We start from the raw sequence: 23,038 nt of genomic DNA, 5'->3' as shown, positions 1-23,038 counted from the left end.
TTGTGAAAAATCCAAATTGTTAATGTTCATGAAAATTTGTGGGTAGCAAAACAACCATATTCACTCCAGTTATGCTGTGACGAAGCAATAGCACACCATAGTCTTTGGCTATGAAACGTGTTTTAGCCAAATGTTATGTTGAATTACAAATTAATACCTTTATTCATTATTTTTATAGAGAAAATATTAATTTTAGGAACACTGTACATCTACACAGGTTACAAAAACATTTTTTTATTTAAATTAAAAAAAAAGAAAAACAAACAGCCACGTAAATGACAGACTGAGGATACAAACCAGATTTATGCACGGCTGTAACTTCTGGACTGATGTATAGAAAACATTTTCTAAACAGCAAGAACATCATAAAGGAAACCCTTTGAGTAAGAAAAATGGTATCTTTGCCAGAATAATGCTTGTAAGCCGTCAATAGCCCCCTAAATCTGTTCCACAAGTGAAGTTCAGTTTTAGACAATTACTGAAAGCAATAATTGCCTTGCCCATACTGAGCTGCTATAAAAGCAGATATAGAACTGAGGTAGCCCAGATACTAAAGGATACCAGTACGAGGATACAGATAGGAGAGGATATATAATAAAGTACAAATATGGTACACAGTTAATTGACATTCTTTAGTAAATCTACCTTTTGTGTTTTTTTACAATATAAAAGTAGAAACCAGAAAAAAAAGTGGATGTGATACTTCGGTACATTTATATAAAACAGTACTTTACAATGATGTAAAATATAAATTTCTTCTTTTACAAAGTACAAAAGAAACAAAAAAAAAAAAAACAATTGTTAGCAAAATATGCCAAAATGACACATGCAGCGAGCGCCAGGTCATTTTATGTAGAGGTCGTTCAATGCCACTCCAGAAAACGTGAAGAAAACTGTACAGTCAGTCGTGTTAGAGGACAGTGTTTAAAGCAGATGTTCGCTTCTTTCTAGTAAAGGTATCAAAATTACAAACCGGTAGTAACTTTAAATTGAGATATCAGAATGTCTTTCTTAAATAATATAAAAAAGTCAAAGACATTGGCAACCAGGGAACTATAGATAAGATCTGTCATAAATAACAGTGCTAGCTTTTTTGTACAATCGTAAGTGTGTGAAAATGCACTTATTTCTTGGTCCATGTTTAGCTCTGAAGATTGACCAATCCTTCACTGGTAGGATACTGACACCATCAAAGCAATTTCTGGTGAATAATTTCATAAACCATTCGTTTTCTAAAATAGGGCATGTGATTCTGTAAAACAGAAAGTGTGGAAATTATAAAAAGGTTCAAGTCAAAAGTAAACTTATCAGGGAAAATATCCAAATTACAATTTGCTGCGTTAAAGAGAATCTGTCAGCAGGATTATATTATGTAAGCAGAGGACAACATGTTGCAAGGATTACTACTGTGATTCACACCTCAGTCAATGCAAAATCTCTAATGAAAGCCTGGTGTGGGCAAGGAAAGCTGCCCCAGCTCTGCTAAACTCACTTAGATAATGTCAGAATGGCTGCACCCAGTAATCAAAGTTAAAAATGGTTAGTTTCAGAATCTTTGCCTACATCATGCTGCTCTCAGATGAGGTAGCAAAAAGCTGCTGACAGATTCCCATAAAGCAACATTCCGGCCTGGATGTCACCAGGTCTGAGCCCCCGCAATACTTTAGTAATAACGATTGTCATTTTTCTATATGATCGACACTTGTGACACTGGGTGGAATTAAGATGAAACTTTCATACTAGTTTGATATTAAATGACTACCCCAGTAATTTTTTAAATTTCACCTCCGAAGTGATATCACTAATATCGATTCATTGCCCCTAATGAAATACTTAGAAGCTGCAGTCTTCTGCTCGTCCTGGCCCTACAACCTTCTGACTGCAGCTCCTGATTGACTTTACATCAGAGTTAATGGTCACAAGCTCTCAATCTGAGGGTGGAAACACATCTATGCGAGTAAAATCGGTCCGACTGGGCTGAAAAAAACTCAGCTGATTTTAGTTCACGTTAGGTCCGAGTGCAACGCAAGTGCGATGCTTTTTCTGAATAAATTAATGATTTTACTAGCGTGTGTAATGCGTATTTTTTACTATGTCATCTGCCATTCAGCGCTGCTACATGGCCGCTGACAGCAGACACAGACAGCCATGTAGCAGAGCTTAATGGCAGATGACAGCAGACACAGACAGAGCCGCACAATCAGAATGAACTCGGGTGAACTTCACCCGACTTCATTGTCATGCTGCGGCTCTGTCTGTGCCGCGTCCTGATTAGCGGTCACCCGTGAAGGACTCACCGGTGACCGCTAATCTCCTGAGTGACTGAAGTTAGCACCCCTCTCATACTCACCGATCCCCGGCGCGGCGCTGCACGGCTTTCTCACTGCTGCGGCGGCTTTTACTATTTTGAAAAAGCCGGCCGCTCATTAAACAATCTCGTATTCCCTGCTTTCCCCGCCCACAGGCGCCTATGATTGGTTGCAGTGAGACACGCCTCCACGCTGAGTGACCGGTGTCTCACTGCAACCAATCACAGCAGCCGGTGGGCGGGTCTATACTGTGTAGTGAAATAAATAAATTAAAAAAAATGGCGTGCGGTCCCCCCCCAATTTTAATACCAGCCAGATAAAGCCATACGGCTGAAGGCTGGTATTCTCAGGATGGGGAGCTCCACGTTATGGGGAGCCCCCCAGCCTAACAATATCAGCCAGCAGCCGCCCAGAATTGCTGCATACATTAGATGCGACAGTTCTGGGACTGTACCCGGCTCTTCCCGATTTGCCCTGGTGCGTTGCAGCAAAATTACATCTTTAATATAGTTACGTAACAGCAAGTCACAGACATGTAGCACTGATCCTTACAGCAGAAAGACCAGAGGAACGGTTTTCACAAGCAGAGATGGCTGTTTTTAACCAGGTCTAAGTAAAAAGGAATATTTGGTGTTATCCTCATATTTTTCCTTTGGGAACATAATTTTCTGCATTTTTCTGCATGGGGCTGCAGTGTATATGAGGACTACACTTTATATGTATAGAAGGACCTGATTTCCATTTGCGGTGAGTCTTATCTGGACTGTTGTCTTTTTCGATGTTTAGGCTATGTGCACACGGTGCGTTTTTCTCGGCGTTTTTGCGCGTTTTTCGGGTACGTTTTTGGCCTCAAAACTGCATGACTTTGCTTCCCCAGCAAAGTCTATGAGTTTTCATTTTTGCTGTCCCCACACAGCGTTTTTTTTCAGCTGCGTTTTTGTGGTGACCACAAAAACGCAGCATGTCAATTATTCCCGCGTTTTTCACTGCGCTTTTCATCCATTGAGTTCAATGGGATGTTGAAAGACGCAATGAGAAACGCAAATAGCTGCGTTTTGGTGCGTTTCTAAGACCAAAAACGCAGCTATAAGCGCAGGAGGTGGGTAGTAAAGTGACGTGTACAGGAAGAGGATTCCTTCTGTCAGTATAGACAGAAGCATGAATCCTCCCGGTACCGTCACCGCCGCGTCCACCTCCCGTCCTGTGCATGTATGCTGCCGTGCGGCGCCATGTACAGGCAGGAGGTGGAAGCGGCTGCGAAAACAAAAGTTAACAGTAGAATAAAAAAAAAAAAAGTTATACTCACCTGTCTGCAGCCTCGCGGTGCCATGCCCGCTCCCAGCTCCTGTCACGGTATCGCCGCTCCCGCTCCGGCTGTGTGCAGTCTCCCCGGGGCAGGACCTTGCTTGCAGGACCTGGCGATGGATCACCTGATGCAGTCACCTGACGCATCAGCTGATCGAGTCTCGGGCTGACGCGGGCGCCTGGCCGGTATCAGCGGATGCGTCAGGAGACTTCATCCCTGATTACCGGCAGCTGCTGCAGCGATCGGACAGGATCAGACTCCTGCCCCATCGCTCCGGGAGCTGCCGGTAATTCAGCACATAAGTGAGTATTATTTTTTTTTTTTTTTCTACTGATGCATCAGCTGATTGTATAACCGGCTTTTATACAATCAGCTGATGTGTGATGGGATTCACATCCTTTAACCTGACACATCATCTGATCGCTTTGCCTTCCAGCAAACCGATCAGATGATATTGGATCCTGATTGGACGGCGCGGGACCCTGACCCAGGATTACTGCGGAGGGGGGTTTATTTCAATAAAGATGGAGTCACTAATTGTGTTGTGTTTTATTTCTAATAAAAATATTTTTCTGTGTTGTGTTTTTTTTTTATCTTTACTAGAAATTCATGGTGGCCATGTCTAATATTGGCGTGACACCATGAATTTCGGGCTTAGGGCTAGCTGATAATATACAGCTAGCCCTAACTCCATTATTACCTGGCTAGCCACCCGGCATCAGGGCAGCCGGAAGAGTTGGATACAGCGCCAGAAGATGGCGCTTCTATGAAAGCGCCATTTTCTGGGGTGGCTGCGGGACTGCAATTCACAGCGGGGGTGCCCAGAAAGCATGGGCACCCTGCACTGTGGATTCCAATCCCCAGCTGCCTAGTTGTACCCGGCTGGACTCAAAAATGGGGTGAAGCTCACGTCATTTTTTTTTAAAATTATTTCATGAAATTCATGAAATAATTTAAAAAAAAAAGGGCTTCCCTATATTTTTGGTTCCCAGCCGGGTACAAATAGGCAGCTGGGGGTTGGGGGCAGCCCGTACCTGCCTGCTGTACCCGGCTAGCATACAAAAATATGGCGAAGCCCACGTCATTTTTTTTTTGGGGGGGCAAAGAAATCCTGCATACAGTCCTGGAAGGAGGATGCTGAGCCTTGTAGTTCGACAGCTGCTGTCTGCTCTTCTGCATACACTATTGGATGGAGGATGCTGAGCCTTGTAGTTCGACAGCTGCTGTCTGCTGTCCTGCATACACTATTGGATCGAGGATGCTGAGCCTTGTAGTTCTGCAGCTGTCTGCTCTTCTGCATACACTAGTGGAGAATGAAGAACACATTGAAGAAGGAAATGACATCAGACCTTTTTTTTTTTGTTCACTGATAAAAAACGCATAAGGACGCAGTGAGCAAAAACGCAGCAAAACGCAGCAAAAAAACGCACCAAATCGCGGCAAAACGCGTGCGTTTTTTGCCGCGTTTTTTCGACGCAGGTGCGTTTTTGTGCGTTTTTAGCTGCCAAAAACGCACAAAAACGCAGCGTCAAAAAAACGCAGCGTGTGCACATAGCCTTATAGTAGTGCAACAAATGTCAAAGTATAGCTGTAGTGTAAGGAGGATGGAGAGATGAGGCATGAGCTGAGTAATGTCAGTGTTTAGCACCTTCAGTGCATAATCCAATGAGCATACCTGTGTGAAGGTGATGGGCTTCTCTTTGGTAATGTAATCGGCATATTTGCAGGCAAACATTCCACAATCACTACCATTCATTTGTTGGGGAATCTCCTACAATATACATGAATCACAAAAAGCATTAGAGAATCTGAAACCTTTTTTATTTTTACTATATTAATCCCAAAACTTACGTTGCATGCCCTGCTGCTCAGGTGCCATCCATTAGTATCAAAGGAAATGCCTTTCTTATCTTGGCTTTCTTGCTTTAAATACTGCCTAATAAGGGGAACACAAAGTATAGCTGTAAACACCTAGAGAAAAGCAGACCACCACCACAATTGTTTATAACAGAACCTAACTTCATTGGTGGATCCACAACGTGATGATGCACCACATGTATCAAATTAACATATAAGGGGATGAATATGAATTTTATTTGTAGTGTTACCAACTCAGAACCTGTAAAGTTAGAGGTTTTATGGTGTTTTCAAGTTAGGATACAGTCAAAATAAATGGGTGTGGGTTCCTAGAGGTGGACCCTCACCAATATCTGTGCCAACATGCTGTGGTCATCTGCGATGAGTTGTGTTCCCTTGATGCATCACACACTATTTTAATAGCCTCCGAGACTGGTTTTCATTTGGTATTCATTTGTTACAGCTTTGTCCCATTCATTAGGATTGAGCAGCCATAGCCGCTACTAAAAGCAAGGGGCTGTGCCGGGTAAAGCACAGAGGGGACAATCAAACATAAGTGAAGCTCCCCAACAATTACAGATTGTCTGTCCTAAAGTTTAATATTCAGACCCTGGAGGTTGAAAACAAATTATAAATATAATTCTAATACCAAAATGTCTTCAATTCCACATTTCCTACAGTTGAATCCAATTCACTCAATTTCCCAGTAGGACCTATAACTCATGCAGACGTTCCAACATTATACAAGGTTCTTCAGAAAACTGCTTTATGTAGTCCTTATTAGTGATAAATCCAGCGGCAATATAAAAACCCAAAACAAGGCTGCACAGATTGTCTTTTCATGGCAGAACAGATAGCATAATTTCGGTTTACATGAAACTACGGTTCACAATGGAGGGTCCAGAATAGGGAATGATACTAGGTCATCATCACTAAGAGTACGTGTTACTTACAGTAATATTCTACATGCTTCATTATTAAGTCCACCCATAGAGTCATAGTAGGTTACAGTTTTTTTCCTAAAATCCACCACCTGTAAGAGTGAAATACTGAAATTACAACTAATATCTTACTTTCTATATTAAAATAAATAATTAAATAAATAAATAAAATGTAGTGTTACGTTCAATCTAGAATATATTTGTTCTAATCCCAAAGTCATGTCACAAACACAAATAAGGTTTTATATGCAGACAAATATATGACCAGCTAAACCCCGAGAAACAGAAGGCACTGCTGGTTATGTCCAGAATGAAACACCGCAGCAATTCAACTTTTGTTTCCTAACAATGTTACACTTAATTACTAGATTAGATATCCCTTACACTTCATACCGTCATGACCGCAACTAGGAGGACCACTTTGAGAGTAAGAAATTGTTCTTTCAGGTTTAACAAAAAGTCCTTTGGAATCCAAGTACAGGTCCCACGCAGGAGAAATATATAAAGGTTTTTTATCCCCTTGCAAATTCTCAATGGATTTAACCCCTTAACGACCCATGACGTACTAGATACGTCATGGATCGTGTCCCGGTAAGCCCCGCCCCCTGCCGCCGGCGGGCGGCGGCGAGACGCGCACATATCAGCTGTTATCAACAGCTGATGTGTGCCTGCTAGCCGCGGGTGGAATCGCTTCCACCCGCGGCCATTAACCCCTTACATTTCGCTGCCAAAGTCTTGGCAGCGATATGTATATGGGCGCCGCCATGACAGTGACTTACCCCGCCCCCGCCGGAAGTCACGTGACATGATCACGTGACTTTCGGCGGTTGCCATGGTAGCACAGGGTCATGTGATGACGCCTGTGGCTAACATGAGTCACTTCCTCTCAATGCCGGAATACAGCCGGCATTGAAAGTGAAGCAGCAAATCTGCAGTTCTCAGCTCTGTAGCTGAGATCTGCAGATAGAGCGATCGGATTGCTGATCGCAATAGCCCCCTAGGGGGACTAGTAAAATAAAAAAAAAAGTAAAAAAAAAAAAAAAGTTTTAAAAATTTAAAAAAAATAAAAAAACCTAAAAGTTCAAATCACCCCCCTTTCACCCCATTGAAAATTAAAGGGTTAAAAAAATAAAAAATACACACATATTTGGTATCGCCACGTTCAGAAATGCCCGATCTATCAAAATATAAAATCAATGAATCTGATCAGTAAACGGTGTAGCGGCAAAAAAATTCCAAACGCCAAAATTACGTTTTTTGGTCGCCGCAAATTTTGCGCAAAATGCAATAACAGGCGATCAAAACGTAGCATCTGCGCAAAAATGGTACCGTTAAGAACGTCAGGTCGAGACGCAAAAAATAAGCCATCACTGAGCCTCAGATCCTGAAAAATGAGAACGCTACGGGTTTTGGAAAATGGCGCAAAACGTGCGCCACGTTTTTCGGACAAGCTTGTGAATTTTTTTTAACCCCTTAGATACAAGTAAACCTATACATGTTTGGTGTCTATAAACTCGCACCGACCTGAGGCATCATACCCACACATCAGTTTTACCATATAGTGAACACGGTGAATAAAATATCCCAAAAACTATTGTACAATCCCACTTTTTTTGCAATTTTTCCGCACTTGGATTTTTTTTGCCGTTTTCCAGTACACTATATGGTAAAACTTATGGTTTCATTTAAAAGTACAACTCGTCCCGCAAAAAACAAGCCCTCATATGGCAAGATTGATGGAAAAATAAAAAAGTTACGGCTCTCGGAAGAAAAGGAGCAAAAAACAAAACGCAAAAACGGAAAGTGCCCGGGGGCTGAAGGGGTTAAAGGGAATCTGTCAAGTCCAATATACACCTACAACCACGAGCAGTTCTGGGTGCATATTGTTAATCCCTGCCTTAAGGCCCAGTCACACACACAACGAGATCGCTAACGAGATCGCTAATGAGATCGTTTCTGCGTCGCACCGTTTTCGTGCAGCAGCGATCTCGTTATGTGTGACACCCATCAGCGATCAGGCCCCTGCTGTGAGATCGCTAGTCGTTGCTGAATGGTTGGGACCATTTTCTTCAAAGGAGATATCCTGCTGGGCAGGACGCATCGCTGTGTTTGACACTGTGACAGGATCCCAATGGAAGCAGAGATAGTTATACAGGTCGCTACTGCGACCTGTATTGTTACTGAGTCGTTGGTAAGGTCTGACTGTGTGACATCTCACCAGCGACTTACCAGCGATCCTTATAAGGTCGCATCGTTTTCGAGATCGCTGGTAAGTCGCTATATGTGACGGGGGCTTAACTGTGCCTGTATATATTAGCATAAAGATATCTTTAGAAAAAAGTATTTCTAAAGATCTTTTACCATATGCTAATGAGCGAAGGGCCTAGTTCCCTGGGCGTTAGTTCCCCTGGCTAGTCGGCTCCATTAGGGAACCTGCCACGAGCAGTTCTGGGTGCATATTTAACCTGACAGGTTGCCTTTAAATATACCCAGCTCAAGGCAGCTACTTGAGCTTTTAATGTACTTTATTTTTTAGAGAGGCCCTTGTCAAGACCCCCTTTTAGCAAGACCAATATCTGAGGTAGATTAGGGCATGCTGGATCAAGCAGAGATCGTTATTTATTCCCTGGAGTGTGGTATAGACTATCAGACAGTCCTTTTTCCATAGAACACACTTCTTGGTAACCAGGCAGCAAGATGTAGATTCTTAAGACTGATAGAATACTGGTTCTTAGAAGAGAAATATAATATAATATAATATAATATAATATATTAATTATTATATATCCGGAAAGTTAAACCAAAAAAAAAAAAAAAAAGCTGTAATTTTTTCTTCTTCGCCGAACAGATAATCTAATTCCAAGATCCAGTTTTCTATCCAAGCCTTCATATCTTGTATTGCTGCATCTGTAAGTGTCTGCTCAAAATATTTTGGTACAATAAAACAGTAAAATGGGGGGGGGGGAGAATGCATATCCATACTGCAAAGAATCGCAGTTTCTCTCTACATTTCTTCAGTCTTGCAGCACATTATTTTTTAGAATCAATGGTGCCATTCAAAACTACAACTTTTGCCGCAAAAAAAAGTCAGAACAAGCGTTTATGCAGCTAGGTCAATGGAAAATAAAAATAAAAGCAGTGTGAAGGAGTTAAACATTTTTTGTCTTCTACTAGTAAAAATTAGGATCTCTGAGCACCCCGATCTGTTGACTTGGTCAATGAAGGCTTCCTGCTTCAAAGACCGTTTCTCTCAGGTCCAGGTGTCTGCCACAAATTTTATGGTTACTTGTTTTTAATTGGGGTAGTCCAGAACTTTTATATATTTATTTATGGAATACACTTAGAATAGGACATCAATACAAGATCAGTGAATATGTAATACACAGGCACATCCACCGAGAGGGTGGTGCTGGAAGTGATAAGTTTGGGAGCTGCATTACTGACAACTGTATAGTGGCCACAGCCGGGTACTGCTAATCCGCCCCTACTTAAATAGGAGGATCTGTAGTACTGCAATATGGCCACAATATAGTTGAGCTATGCAGATCTGCTCTGCAAACGAGCATATTTGGCAGCCATTGGCAAACAACAGCTGATTGGCGGGGGGGGCGAGTGTTGATCAGATATTGATCACCTATCCTAAAGATAGAAATGTTTTGTTTTAGCCAATGGAAAATTAAAGGGAACCTGTCAGCAGAAATTTCGACTAAAACCTAACAGATTCCCCCTCTGCAGCTCCTGGGCTGCATTCTAGAAAGGTCCCTGTTATTATAGTGCCCCCTTTCTGACCCAAAAAGAAGGGAATTTTGTTACTTACCGTAAATTCCTTTTCTTCTAGCTCCTATTCGGAGACCCAGACGATTGGGTGTATAGCACTGCCTCCGGAGGCCACACAAAGCATTACACTAAAAAGTGTAAGGCCCCTCCCCTTCTGGCTATACACCCCCAGTGGGATCACTGGCTCACCAGTTTTAGTGCAAAAGCAAGAAGGAGGAAAGCCAAGAACTGGTTTAAACAAATTCACTCCGAAGTAACATCGGAGAACTGAAAACCATTCAACATGAACAACATGTGTACCCGAAAAACAACCAAAAATCCCGAAGGACAACAGGGCGGGTGCTGGGTCTCCCAATAGGAGCTAGAAGAAAAGGAATTTACGGTAAGTAACAAAATTCCCTTCTTCTTCGGCGCTCCATTGGGAGACCCAGACGATTGGGACGTCCAAAAGCTGTCCCTGGGTGGGTAAAGAAATACCTCATGTTAGAGCTGCAAAGACAGCCCTCCCCTACGGGGAGGCATCTGCCGCCTGCAGGACTCTTCTACCTAGGCTGGCGTCCGCCGAAGCATAGGTATGCACCCGATAATGTTTGGTGAAAGTGTGCAGACTCGACCAGGTAGCTGCCTGGCACACCTGTTGAGCCGTAGCCTGGTGTCGTAATGCCCAGGACGCACCCACGGCTCTGGTAGAATGGGCCTTCAGCCCTGATGGAACCGGAAGCCCAGCAGAACGGTAGGCTTCAAGAATTGGTTCTTTGATCCATCGAGCCAGGGTGGCTTTGGAAGCCTGCGACCCTTTGCGATTACCAGCGACAAGGACAAAGAGTGCATCCGAGCGGCGCAGGGGCGCCGTGCGGGAAATGTAGATTCTGAGTGCTCTCACCAGATCCAACAAATGTAAATCCTTTTCATACCGATGAACTGCATGCGGATAAAAGGAAGGCAAGGAGATATCCTGATTAAGATGAAAAGAGGATACCACCTTAGGGAGAAACTCCTGAATGGGGCGCAGCACTACCTTGTCCTGGTGGAACACCAGGAAAGGAGCTTTGGATGACAGCGCTGCTAGTTCAGACACTCTCCGAAGAGACGTGACCGCTACCAGAAAGGCCACTTTCTGTGAGAGTCGAGAAAGTGACACATCCCTCAGAGGCTCGAAGGGCGGCTTCTGGAGAGTAACAAGGACCTTGTTTAGATCCCACGGATCTAACGGCCGCCTGTACGGAGGTACGATATGACAAACCCCCTGCAGGAACGTGCGCACCTGAGAAAGTCGTGCTAGACGCTTCTGAAAAAACACGGATAGTGCCGAGACTTGCCCTTTAAGGGAGCCGAGCGACAAGCCCTTTTCCAACCCAGATTGCAGGAAGGAAAGAAAGACAGGTAACGCGAATGGCCAGGGAGATACTCCTTGTGCAGAGCACCAGGATAAGAAAATCTTCCACGTTCTGTGGTAGATCTTAGCAGAAGTGGACTTCCTAGCCTGTCTCATGGTGGCAACGACCCCTTGGGATAATCCTGAAGACGCTAGGATCCAGGACTCAATGGCCACACAGTCAGGTTCAGGGCCGCAGAATTCCGATGGAAAAACGGCCCTTGGGACAGTAAGTCTGGACGGTCTGGTAGTGCCCACGGTTGGCCGACCGTGAGATGCCACAGATCCGGGTACCACGACCTCCTCGGCCAGTCTGGGGCGACGAGTATGACGCGGCCGCAATCGGATCTGATCTTGCGTAACACTCTGGGCAAGAGTGCCAGAGGTGGAAACACATAAGGGAGCCGGAACTGCGACCAATCTTGCACTAAGGCGTCTGCCGCCAGAGCTCTTTGATCGCGAGACCGCGCTATGAAGGTCGGGACCTTGTTGTTGTGCCGAGACGCCATTAGGTCGACGTCCGGCACCCCCCAGCGGCGGCAGATTTCCTGAAACACGTCCGGGTGAAGGGACCATTCCCCTGCGTCCATGCCCTGGCGACTGAGGAAGTCTGCTTCCCAGTTTTCTACGCCCGGGATGTGGACTGCTGATATGGTGGATGCTCTTTCCTCTACCCACATCAGAATCCGCCTGACTTCCTGGAAGGCTTGCCGACTGCGTGTCCCTCCTTGGTGGTTGATGTATGCCACCGCTGTGGAGTTGTCCGACTGAATTCGGATCTGCTTTCCTTCCAGCCACTGCTGGAAGGCTAATAGGGCAAGATACACTGCCCTGATTTCCAGAACATTGATCTGAAGGGTGGACTCCTGCTGAGTCCACGTCCCTTGAGCCCTGTGGTGGAGAAAAACTGCTCCCCACCCTGACAGACTCGCGTCTGTCGTGACCACTGCCCAGGATGGGGGCAGGAATGATCTTCCCTGTGATAATGAGGTGGGAAGGAGCCACCATAGCAGAGAATCCTTGGCCGTCTGAGAAAGGGAGACTTTCCTGTCTAGGGAAGTTGTCTTCCCGTCCCACTGGCGGAGAATGTCCCATTGAAGTGGACGCAGATGAAACTGCGCGAACGGGACTGCCTCCATTGCTGCCACCATCTTCCCTAGGAAGTGCATGAGGCGCCTTAAGGGGTGCGACTGACCCTGAAGGAGAGACTGCACCCCTGTCCGTAGAGACCGCTGCTTGTCCAGCGGAAGCTTCACTATCGCTGAGAGAGTATGAAACTCCATGCCAAGATACGTTAGTGATTGAGTCGGTGCCAGGTTTGACCTTGAAAAGTTGATGATCCACCCGAAAGTCTGGAGAGTCTCCAGCGCAACATTCAGGCTGTGTTGGCATGCCTCTTGAGAGGGTGCTTTGACAAGTAGATCGTCTAAGTAAGGGATCACCGAATGACCCTGAGAATGCAAGACTGCTACCACTGCCGCCATGACCTTGGTGAAAACCCGTGGGGCTGTCGCCAGACCAAATGGCAGAGCTACGAACTGGAGATGGTCGTCTCCTATCACGAAACGTAGGAAACGTTGGTGCTCTGTAGCAATCGGCACGTGGAGATAAGCATCTTTGATGTCTATTGATGCAAGGAAATCTCCTTGAGACATTGAGGCAATGACAGAGCGGAGGGATTCCATCCGGAACCGCCTGGCGTTCACATGCTTGTTGAGCAGCTTTAGGTCCAGAACAGGACGGAACGAGCCGTCCTTTTTTGGAACCACGAAGAGATTGGAGTAAAAACCTTGCCCTTGTTCCTGCAGAGGAACAGGGATCACCACTCCTTCTGCTTTTAGTGAGCACACCGCCTGCAGAAGGGCATCTGCTCGGTCGGGATGTGGGGAGGTTCTGAAGAACCGAGGCGGAGGACGAGAACTGAATTCTATCCTGTACCCGTGAGACAAAATGTCTGCTACCCACCGGTCTTTGACCTGTGGCAGCCAAATGTCGCAAAAGCGGGAGAGCCTGCCACCGACCGAGGATGCGGAGGGCTGAGGCCGAAAGTCATGAGGCAGCCGCCTTGGAAGCGGTTCCTCCGGTTGCTTTCTTGGGGCATGACTGAGCCCGCCAGGAATCTGAGCTCCTTTGCTCCTTCTGAGTCCCTTTGGACGAGGAGAAATGGGTCTTGCTGGAGCCTCGAAAGGACCGAAACCTCGACTGCCACTTCCTCTGTTGAGGTTTGCTTGATCTGGGCTGGGGTAAGGAGGAGTCCTTACCCTTGGATTGCTTAATGATTTCAGCCAATTGTTCACCAAACAGTCTATCTACAGATAGCGGCAAGCTGGTTAAACATTTTTTGGAAGCAGAATCCGCTTTCCATTCCTTTAACCACAAGGCTCTGCGCAAGACAACAGAGTTGGCAGACGCAATTGAGGTACGGCTTGTAGAGTCCAGGACAGCGTTGATAGCGTAAGTCGCAAACGCAGACATTTGCGAGGTTAGGGACGCTACTCGCGGCACTGCTGGACATATGATAGAGTCCACCTGTGCCAGGCCAGCTGAAATAGCTTGGAGTGCCCACACGGCCGCGAATGCTGGAGCAAACGACGCGCCAATAGCTTCATAGACAGACTTTAACCAAAAGGTCCATCTGTCTGTCATTGGCATCTTTAAGTGAAGCCCCATCTTCCACTGCAACTATGGATCTAGCTGCAAGCCTGGAGATTGGGGGATCCACCTTTGGACACTGGGTCCAGCGTTTGACCACGTCAGGGGGAAAGGGATAACGTGTATCCTTAAGACGTTTGGAGAAAAGCTTATCTGGGTAGGCATGGTGTTTCTGGACTGATTCTCTGAAGTCAGCGTGGTCCAGAAAAGTACTCAGTTTAGGCTTGGGATACCTGAAATGGAACTTCTCCTGCTGTGCAGCTGCCTCCTCTGCAGAAGGGGCTGGGGGAGAAATATCCAACAGTCTATTGATGGCCGCTATAAGGTCATTTACCATGGCGTCACCATCAGGAGTATCCAGATTGAGAGCGGTTTCAGGATTAGACTCCTGATCACCCTCCTCTGTCTCATCATGTAGAGACTCTTCTCGCTGAGACCCTGATCCGCGTGATGACGTGGGGGGTCTCTCCCAGCGAGCACGCTTAGGCTGCCTGGGACTGTCATCCGAATCAGAGCCGTCAGGCTGAGATGCCTGGGACCCCCTTGAAGCACTGATTAACTCCAACTGAGGGGGACCGGGGAACATTGCCGCAGCAGTGTCCATGGACTGAGTAACTGGCCTGGCCTGCAAGGTCTCTAGGATTTTTGTCATAGTGACAGACATCCTGTCAGCAAAAACAGCAAACTCTGTCCCCGTCACCGGGACAGGGTTCACCGGCGACTCTGCCTGGGCCACTACCACCATAGGCTCCGGCTGACGAAGTGGCACAGGGACCGAACATTGCACACAATGGGGGTCATTGTAACCTGCCGGTAGATTAGCCCCACAAGCGGCACAAGCAGCGTTCACAGCCTGTGTCTTGGCACCCTTGCGTTTTGCAGATGACATGTTGTCGTCTCCTCAGAGCAATAGGGGTATACAGCCAAGAAGCGACCTTACAGTGCAATATATATATAGATATATCTGGTACAGGAAAAAGTACACCAAATAACACTGTGGCACTAGTGGGGCCAGCACGAATGTGCTGCTTACCGCCCGCTTAACGCGGGTGTGTGGTCGCCAGAAATCCCTTGTCTGGGTCTCCCAGAGCCTGTGTCCGTTCCCCAGCCAGACTGCATGCAGGAATGGCTGCCGGCGTCTCTGTGGAGGGGGGGGCGGGCCCTGGGTGTGCTCAGACAAAAAGCGGGAAACCTGCGTCCCACTGTGCCCAGTGAGAGGGCTGGAGCATGTAAATAAGGCTCCAGCCCTCGGCGCTGACTATTGCACAACGCCTGTCCCCTTCCCTGATTGACAGGGAGGGGGCGGGAACGAAGCGGAGCTAGGCCGCAAAAGCCGGGGACTAGATTTATAAGCGCCGCCGTCGTAAAAGCACGGTCGGCGCTAAGTCCCCGGCGCACTACAAGTCCCAGCCGCGCCGCCGCTCCCGAAGCGGCCGGCGCGGTAGTTCCCAACACATAAAGTCACTCAGCCAAGCTGCAGTGACTCAAACCCCAGCGCGCAGCGCTACTGTCCCCGGCGCACTAGCACACCCAGCAAGTCTGGAGTGTGCGCGGCCAGTCCACAGGGGGACACAGAGTACCTGAATGTTGCAGGGCCTTGTCCCTGAACGGTACCCCCGGCTCCTTATCCAGCAGGTTCAATGGGTCTGTGGACGGAGCCCGGCCTCAGGGCTTGGAGGCCGGTAAGATCCCACTTCCTCAGAGCCCCTCAGGGGGATGGGGAAGGAAAACAGCATGTGGGCTCCCGCCTCCGTACCCGCAATGGGTACCTCAACCTTACAAACCGCAAGTGGGGTGAGAAGGGAGCATGCTGGGGGCCCTAGTATGGGCCCTCTTTTCTTCCATCCGACATAGTCAGCAGCTGCTGCTGACTAAACAGTGGAGCTATGCGTGGATGTCTGACCTCCTTCGCACAAAGCAGAAAACTGGTGAGCCAGTGATCCCACTGGGGGTGTATAGCCAGAAGGGGAGGGGCCTTACACTTTTTAGTGTAATGCTTTGTGTGGCCTCCGGAGGCAGTGCTATACACCCAATCGTCTGGGTCTCCCAATGGAGCGCCGAAGAAAAGAGTTTATATCGAGGTACCTTTTTGGCTTCTGAATCTCTAAATGTGTCACGGGGGCGGGCTGCCTGATGGCCGTTATTCTGCCCCCTGGTCCTGTATGCCGCCCCCATCGCCGATTTCTATACTTCTGGACACCGCCCACTGCTCCAGCCATCCCCGCGCATGCCCAGTGCTCATCTCTCGTGGATGAGCACTGTGCCCAGCGTCACCGCTGGTGACGTGCACGCAGGGTTTAGATTATGGGCGGTGCTGTGATGTTAATTACGGGGAAAATAGCAATATACAACAGAGATCCAAATATACGATAGTTAAAGTAGCTGGACCAATCACTGAGCCAAAAGGAAAATCAGACCTAAAACGTAACTTTTACTAATCCATAAATAAAAAGAACAATAGTTCATAAAAGAGTTAAAACCACGGTTCACAATCGTCTCAAAAATTGGACGATCAACCGGACCAAAGTAAAAAGAGATACTGAGATCCTAAGCAGCACAAAAAGCCTCAGCTGGTTTTGCACATCAGTGTACAGATCTACCAGCACAGCCAGTTAACACACAGATATATATAGTTGTGCTAGCATACGTACTATAACCAACTGAGGTGTATACACAAATTAGTTATCATATTAGAAACCCCAATCAGGGGAAACTCACACTGTGTATTAATCGGCAGATTTTTATAGAGGAATTTAAAAATAAATATATATATTCCTCTCTAATAAGGAATGGTCTTACCAAGTTCCAGATTTTATGGCAGGCATTAATTGTCGGTTACCAACTCAAATACGGGGAGCTGTTTCTCAGCACATCAGATCCCATATAGTCGGATGACCACAGTCAGGCAATTTCAACGGTTCCCACTCCCAACGTTTCAATATGGATCATCAGGGGAGTCCAGGTGGGATATCAGCAGTGGACGTCACTAGTTATCGCTTTTTTCATGACCCTCCACAGATGCCCGATTCACTATAATATCAGTAAGCACATGTCAGAAAAAACGCCCAGGGAACTGCCTATCAGGCCGCATTCGTCATGCCCCATGGTTACATTAACTCACCGCATCCAGGCGCGTGTAAAACCTGATTCAAGCTTGCCGCGCTTAACGTCTGGAGTGACGCTCCAGATATAGCACGGCGCATGCGCGGATTAGTTGGAATGGTGACGCGCACTCCCAGAATACCTCCGGACCGGAAGTTACGCGTCACCTCAGGCAGCGTCGCTGAGGAGACGTCACCGTCCTCAACCGATGTCATCACATCCGGGTGAGTGGAACGCAAACAGCTCCACCATGAATAATTATGTTTATGCTGCCTAGCAACCTCAGTGTTTTACTATCACGGCTGCATTTACAAATATACGGCATTAGGCCCAAGTCCATATACAAATGCCGGTATATATACACTGTCACAGGCCAGGTTAGTTATATGAAAAGATTGATAAAGCCACATTAGGCTGGTGCAGCCAAATTGATGTATACAGAAAAAACAGAAAAAACAGAAAGACAGAAAATACAGTAGGAGGATAAGATTTATTGTAGAATAGGCACCGGCCCATTCCACAACCCTTATCAAAACACAGGTCATTTGAAACATCAGTCAATAGGAATTCAGTTTCCCAATGGGGCTCCCAGAGAGAGGGTAACAGCTACCCCTGGGCAGCCAAGTGGAGCTAGATAGAGCCAAAGGGGGGCTAAAGGAGCAGTAATTCTTATTTTAAGGGGGATGTACACGATCATCAAAACATGGTTACCATAAGGTGGCAAAGTGCCAAGAGCTAAAGTGCATACTATTCACTGACCCTAGATGTTATTGCACACTACCTAACATGTGGGGGTCGGCACCCTATCATACCCCACGCCAATGGTGCCCCCACTCGGGCGTCGGCTTTCCCTCCTAGCAGGGCCCTAGTTCTAAGGTGCTCCTAGGAAAGGGGAGAAAGAAAGGGATTCATTTAATCCCATCGGTGCCATAGTATCCAGAGTGTAAATCCAGAAGCATTCCTTCTGGAGGATGGTCTTATCCCAATTACCACCGCGTAAGGGAGGATGGATCAAATCGATGCCCATTACCTTGAAGCTTCCCAGGTCACCATTGTGGGAAGTGTTGAAATGTCTTGCTACTGGTGTGTCATTTTTATTTATGATGTCATTTTTGTGTTCCCCCACTCTGTGCCTCAACTCCCTGATGGTCTTGCCGACATACAGCTTTCCACACCCACAGCTTACCTTGTACACCACCCCCTTCGATTTGCAAGTTATAAAAGATCTCAGAGAATATATCTTACTGCCTGTAGAGTTTTCGAATTCCTTTCCTTCTTCTATATATTTGCAATTTATACAGTTGTAGCACTTGAAACAACCTCTTACATCACTTTTTTTGGCTGGTCTATTCTCTTGAAAGTGACTATGGACCAGTCTATCACTTAAAGATCTTGCTTTTCTGTAAGTGACGGATGGATGATCCGTGAGATGTTTGTCAATCGCAGGGTCCATATGTAATATGGGCCAGTGTTTAGACAGTATTTTTCTTAGGTCCACTGCACCATTGTTAAATGTAGTAATGAACCTAAGGGTCTCTGTAGTGGTAACATTTTGACTATTGGGATGTAATAAGCCACTGCGATCCAGGCTGCGCGTGGACCTGTAGGCCTTCCCAATGACCTGTTCAGGATAGCCCCTCTCTCTTAGGCGTCCCATCAGATCCACAGACTGTTTCAAAAGCCGTATCGTCTGAACAGTTTCTCCGCATTCTTGTGAACTGTCCCTTAGGAATCCCCCTCTTAAGGGAGCCCGGGTGAGCACTCTCCCATTTTAGCAGGGAATTAGACGAGGTGGCTTTTCTATATGTTGTTGTTCTCAACCGACCCTCTGGTCCCCTTTCGACCAGAACATCGAGAAACGCCAACCTGTCTCCACCTACTTCACTGGTGAAGTGTAGGCCAATGTTATTATCGTTCAGTCTGGCCATAAAGGTGTGAAAATCCACCTCAGAGCCCTTCCAGATAAGGAAGACGTCGTCTATGTATCTAGTCCACAAGACGACGTCCTCCGTATCTATCAGGCCACCAAACACCACCTTCTCCTCCCACCAGCCCAGGAGGAGGTTGGCATACGATGGGGCGCAGCACGTCCCCATCGCAGTCCCCCTGAGCTGATGGAAGAGCCTCCCATCAAAGGTGAAGATGTTCTTGGTTAGACAGAAAGTGAGGGCCTTAATGACAAAGTCATTATGCTGCATGTATTGATTTCCTCTAGTGCTTAAAAAGTACCTTACTGCCTCCACTCCAGCCTCATGAGGGATGGAAGAATACAGAGCCTCCACATCAATACTGCACAGAAGCATGCCTTCCTCGAGAAAGATATCATCAATTCTTCGTAGGAAATCTGTGGTGTCCCTCAAATATGAGTTAAGGGAGACCACAAATGGTCTCAGTATCCTGTCAACATAAATGCTCAATTTTTCAGTTATACTACCAATACCAGACACTATAGGGCAGCCTCTCAAGGGGTTACACCCCTTGTGTATTTTTGGCAAGATGTAAAACGTTGCCATTACTGGGAAGAGAGGTAGTAGGTAGTCACTCGTTTTTATTTATGATATTCAAGACAAGAGCTTCGTCTAGCATATTCCTTAGTTCGTTTTTAAATCTCAAGATTGGATTTGAATCAAGTCTGGCATAGCATGCCTCATCATTGAGAATCTCCAGACAGATGTTTTTGTAGTCATTGGAGTCCAGTATCACCACGTTACCACCCTTATCGGAGGGCTTGATGGTGATACTGGAGTCCTTTTCTAAGGTTTGTAAACTGAGCATTTCCATTTTCGACATGTTATACCGACCCCTGCGTGTTCTTGTGCTATTTTTAATGTCCTCAGTCACCAAGTTGACAAAGACATCTATCGCATCAGTCTCTGCACAGGTAGGTGGCGTTTTCACGCTTCTATTTTTTAGGTCCGTGAATGGCCCTTCACCATGATCGTTAGGATTAGTATCACTCAGATGAAAGAGTAATCTAACGTCTTCTAAAAGGTCACCTGGGATTCCTAGTTCAGCTGATGATTTCTCATTTTGTTAATTGAAGATTTTTTTCCACTTGAGTCGTCTAGCAAACAAGTTAAGGTCCTTGATTGCTGTAAACTCACTGAAATCAGTGGTGGGGACAAAAGACAAGCCTTTGTTCAAAACCAATAACTCAGTGTTGTTGAGTGGTCTAGAGGACAGGTTTAACACCTGAGGAGCTCCGCCCATTATATGGGATTTGGTAGACCCTTGCTCCTCAGATGATACTGGTTGTCTAAAAAACCTCCCCGACCCTGATTGAAGTTGGCTCCTCTGTAATTTCCTCTCCCTCTCCCCCTCTGTTTCTTGTATTGTTGTTGAGGTTTGAACCTAGTGTCCGTATCAGAAAGTTCTGCGTCTGTGGAGGAGAACTCAGTCTCACTCTGTCTAGCAGCTCGATTAGTAGAGGGAATATATACCCTGTTATCTTTGAAGTCTTGAAGATCCCTAATGTAAAATTTATGTTTTCTCTCTTTTAATCTATATTGGAATTTCTCAATTACACCTTGTAACACAAGTTCTTTATTTGCAAACTCGCCTTCACTGGAGAATTTGCGTGTTACATCGATGTGTTCCTTCAGGGAATCTTCAAGGGTGGACAGGTTTTTCCTCTCTTCCTCCAACAGAAGTTTCATAAGCCTAAGGGAGCTCTGTCGCTTCCTTCTCCCATCTGCCTATGAATTCGGGATTTTTTAAACGATACCCCGGCTGCAGTGTTATCCTTAGGTGTCTAGGAACTATTTTATCTTTAAGATAGCTTTCTAGTGATTGGACCTCCCACCAGGATATTATCCGCTCCTTATATACCCTGGTGAGGTCCTTGAAAGCACCGCTCAAAGTTGGAGTGTACCTCTTTAATACAAGATTTTTTTCAGAGAAAACATCTTTAGCCTCAGAGGCCCATTGCCTAGTGTCAATGTCTGTCGATAAAAAACCTGCCATAGACAGCCTTTATTCAGGGAAAATAGCAATATACAACAGAGATCCAAATATACGATAGTTAAAGTAGCTGGACCAATCACTGAGCCAAAAGGAAAATCAGACCTAAAACGTAACTTTTACTAATCCATAAATAAGAACAATAGCTCCACTTGGCTGCCCAGGGGTAGCTGTTACCCTCTCTCTGGGAGCCCCATTGGGAAACTGAATTCCTATTGACTGATGTTTCAAATGACCTGTGTTTTGATAAGGGTTGTGGAATGGGCCGGTGCCTATTCTACAATAAATCTTATCCTCCTACTGTATTTTCTGTCTTTGTTTTTTCTGTTTTTTCTGTATACATCAATTTGGCTGCACCAGCCTAATGTGGCTTTATCAATCTTTTCATATAACTAACCTGGCCTGTGACAGTGTATATATACCGGCATTTGTATATGGACTTGGGCCTAATGCCGTATATTTGTAAATGCAGCCGTGATAGTAAAACACTGAGGTTGCTAGGCAGCATAAACATAATTATTCATGGTGGAGCTGTTTGCGTTCCACTCACCCGGATGTGATGACATCGGTTGAGGACGGTGACGTCTCCTCAGCGACGCTGCGTGAGGTGACGCGTAACTTCCGGTCCGGAGGTATTCTGGGAGTGCGCGTCACCATTCCAACTAATCCGCGCATGCGCCGTGCTATATCTGGAGCGTCACTCCAGACGTTAAGCGCGGCAAGCTTGAATCAGGTTTTACACGCGCCTGGATGCGGTGAGTTAATGTAACCATGGGGCATGACGAATGCGGCCTGATAGGCAGTTCCCTGGGCGTTTTTTCTGACATGTGCTTACTGATATTATAGTGAATCGGGCATCTGTGGAGGGTCATGAAAAAAGCGATAACTAGTGACGTCCACTGCTGATATCCCACCTGGACTCCCCTGATGATCCATATTGAAACGTTGGGAGTGGGAACCGTTGAAATTGCCTGACTGTGGTCATCCGACTATATGGGATCTGATGTGCTGAGAAACAGCTCCCCGTATTTGAGTTGGTAACCGACAATTAATGCCTGCCATAAAATCTGGAACTTGGTAAGACCATTCCTTATTAGAGAGGAATATATATATTTATTTTTAAATTCCTCTATAAAAATCTGCCGATTAATACACACAGTGCGAGTTTCCCCTGATTGGGGTTTCTAATATGATAACTAATTTGTGTATACACCTCAGTTGGTTATAGTACGTATGCTAGCACAACTATATATATCTGTGTGTTAACTGGCTGTGCTGGTAGATCTGTACACTGATGTGCAAAACCAGCTGAGGCTTTTTGTGCTGCTTAGGATCTCAGTATCTCTTTTTACTTTGGTCCGGTTGATCGTCCAATTTTTGAGACGATTGTGAACCGTGGTTTTAACTCTTTTATGAACTATTGTTCTTTTTATTTATGGATTAGTAAAAGTTACGTTTTAGGTCTGATTTTCCTTTTGGCTCAGTGATTGGTCCAGCTACTTTAACTAGTGATGTTAATTACCAAGCAACCGCCCATAATCGCGGGACCGCGCATTCCCCCTCGGCCTGCTTTCTGCGCAAGCGCGCTGCAGCTGAACTCACGTCACCTCCTTCCCATCTTGCCCTGAGGCAGGAAATAGATGGGAGGAGCGCGGAGCAGTGACTACACCGATCAGGAGTTCAGCTGCAGCGCGCTTGCGCAGAAAGAAGCAGGCCGAGGGGGAATGCGCGGTCCCACGATTATGGGCGGTTGCTTGGT

The 23,038-nt window shown here is 46.2% G+C and overlaps 1 protein-coding gene across 2 annotated transcripts in view; it reads right to left on the bottom strand.

The window, feature by feature from the left end:
* Positions 1–214: 214 nt before the first annotated feature.
* The window catches only part of SENP1 (SUMO specific peptidase 1), a 114,843-nt gene continuing 92,019 nt past the window's right edge, over positions 215–23,038 (bottom strand). For both annotated transcript variants that reach the window (XM_075337145.1, XM_075337146.1), the window contains exons 15-18: positions 6,426–6,505; positions 5,467–5,551; positions 5,291–5,386; positions 215–1,252 (exon numbers count right to left, since the gene is read on the bottom strand). In XM_075337145.1, the coding sequence (XP_075193260.1) occupies positions 1,190–1,252; positions 5,291–5,386; positions 5,467–5,551; positions 6,426–6,505 (324 nt within the window). In that variant the 3' untranslated portion in view covers positions 215–1,189. The remainder of the gene's footprint in view (positions 1,253–5,290; positions 5,387–5,466; positions 5,552–6,425; positions 6,506–23,038) is intronic.

This window comes from Anomaloglossus baeobatrachus, chromosome 2, assembly GCF_048569485.1.
Source record: "Anomaloglossus baeobatrachus isolate aAnoBae1 chromosome 2, aAnoBae1.hap1, whole genome shotgun sequence".
NCBI classification, from domain to species: Eukaryota; Metazoa; Chordata; class Amphibia; order Anura; family Aromobatidae; genus Anomaloglossus; species Anomaloglossus baeobatrachus.
Note: the sequence above shows the minus strand (reverse complement) of the source record. Positions and strands in the feature narration are given on the sequence as shown.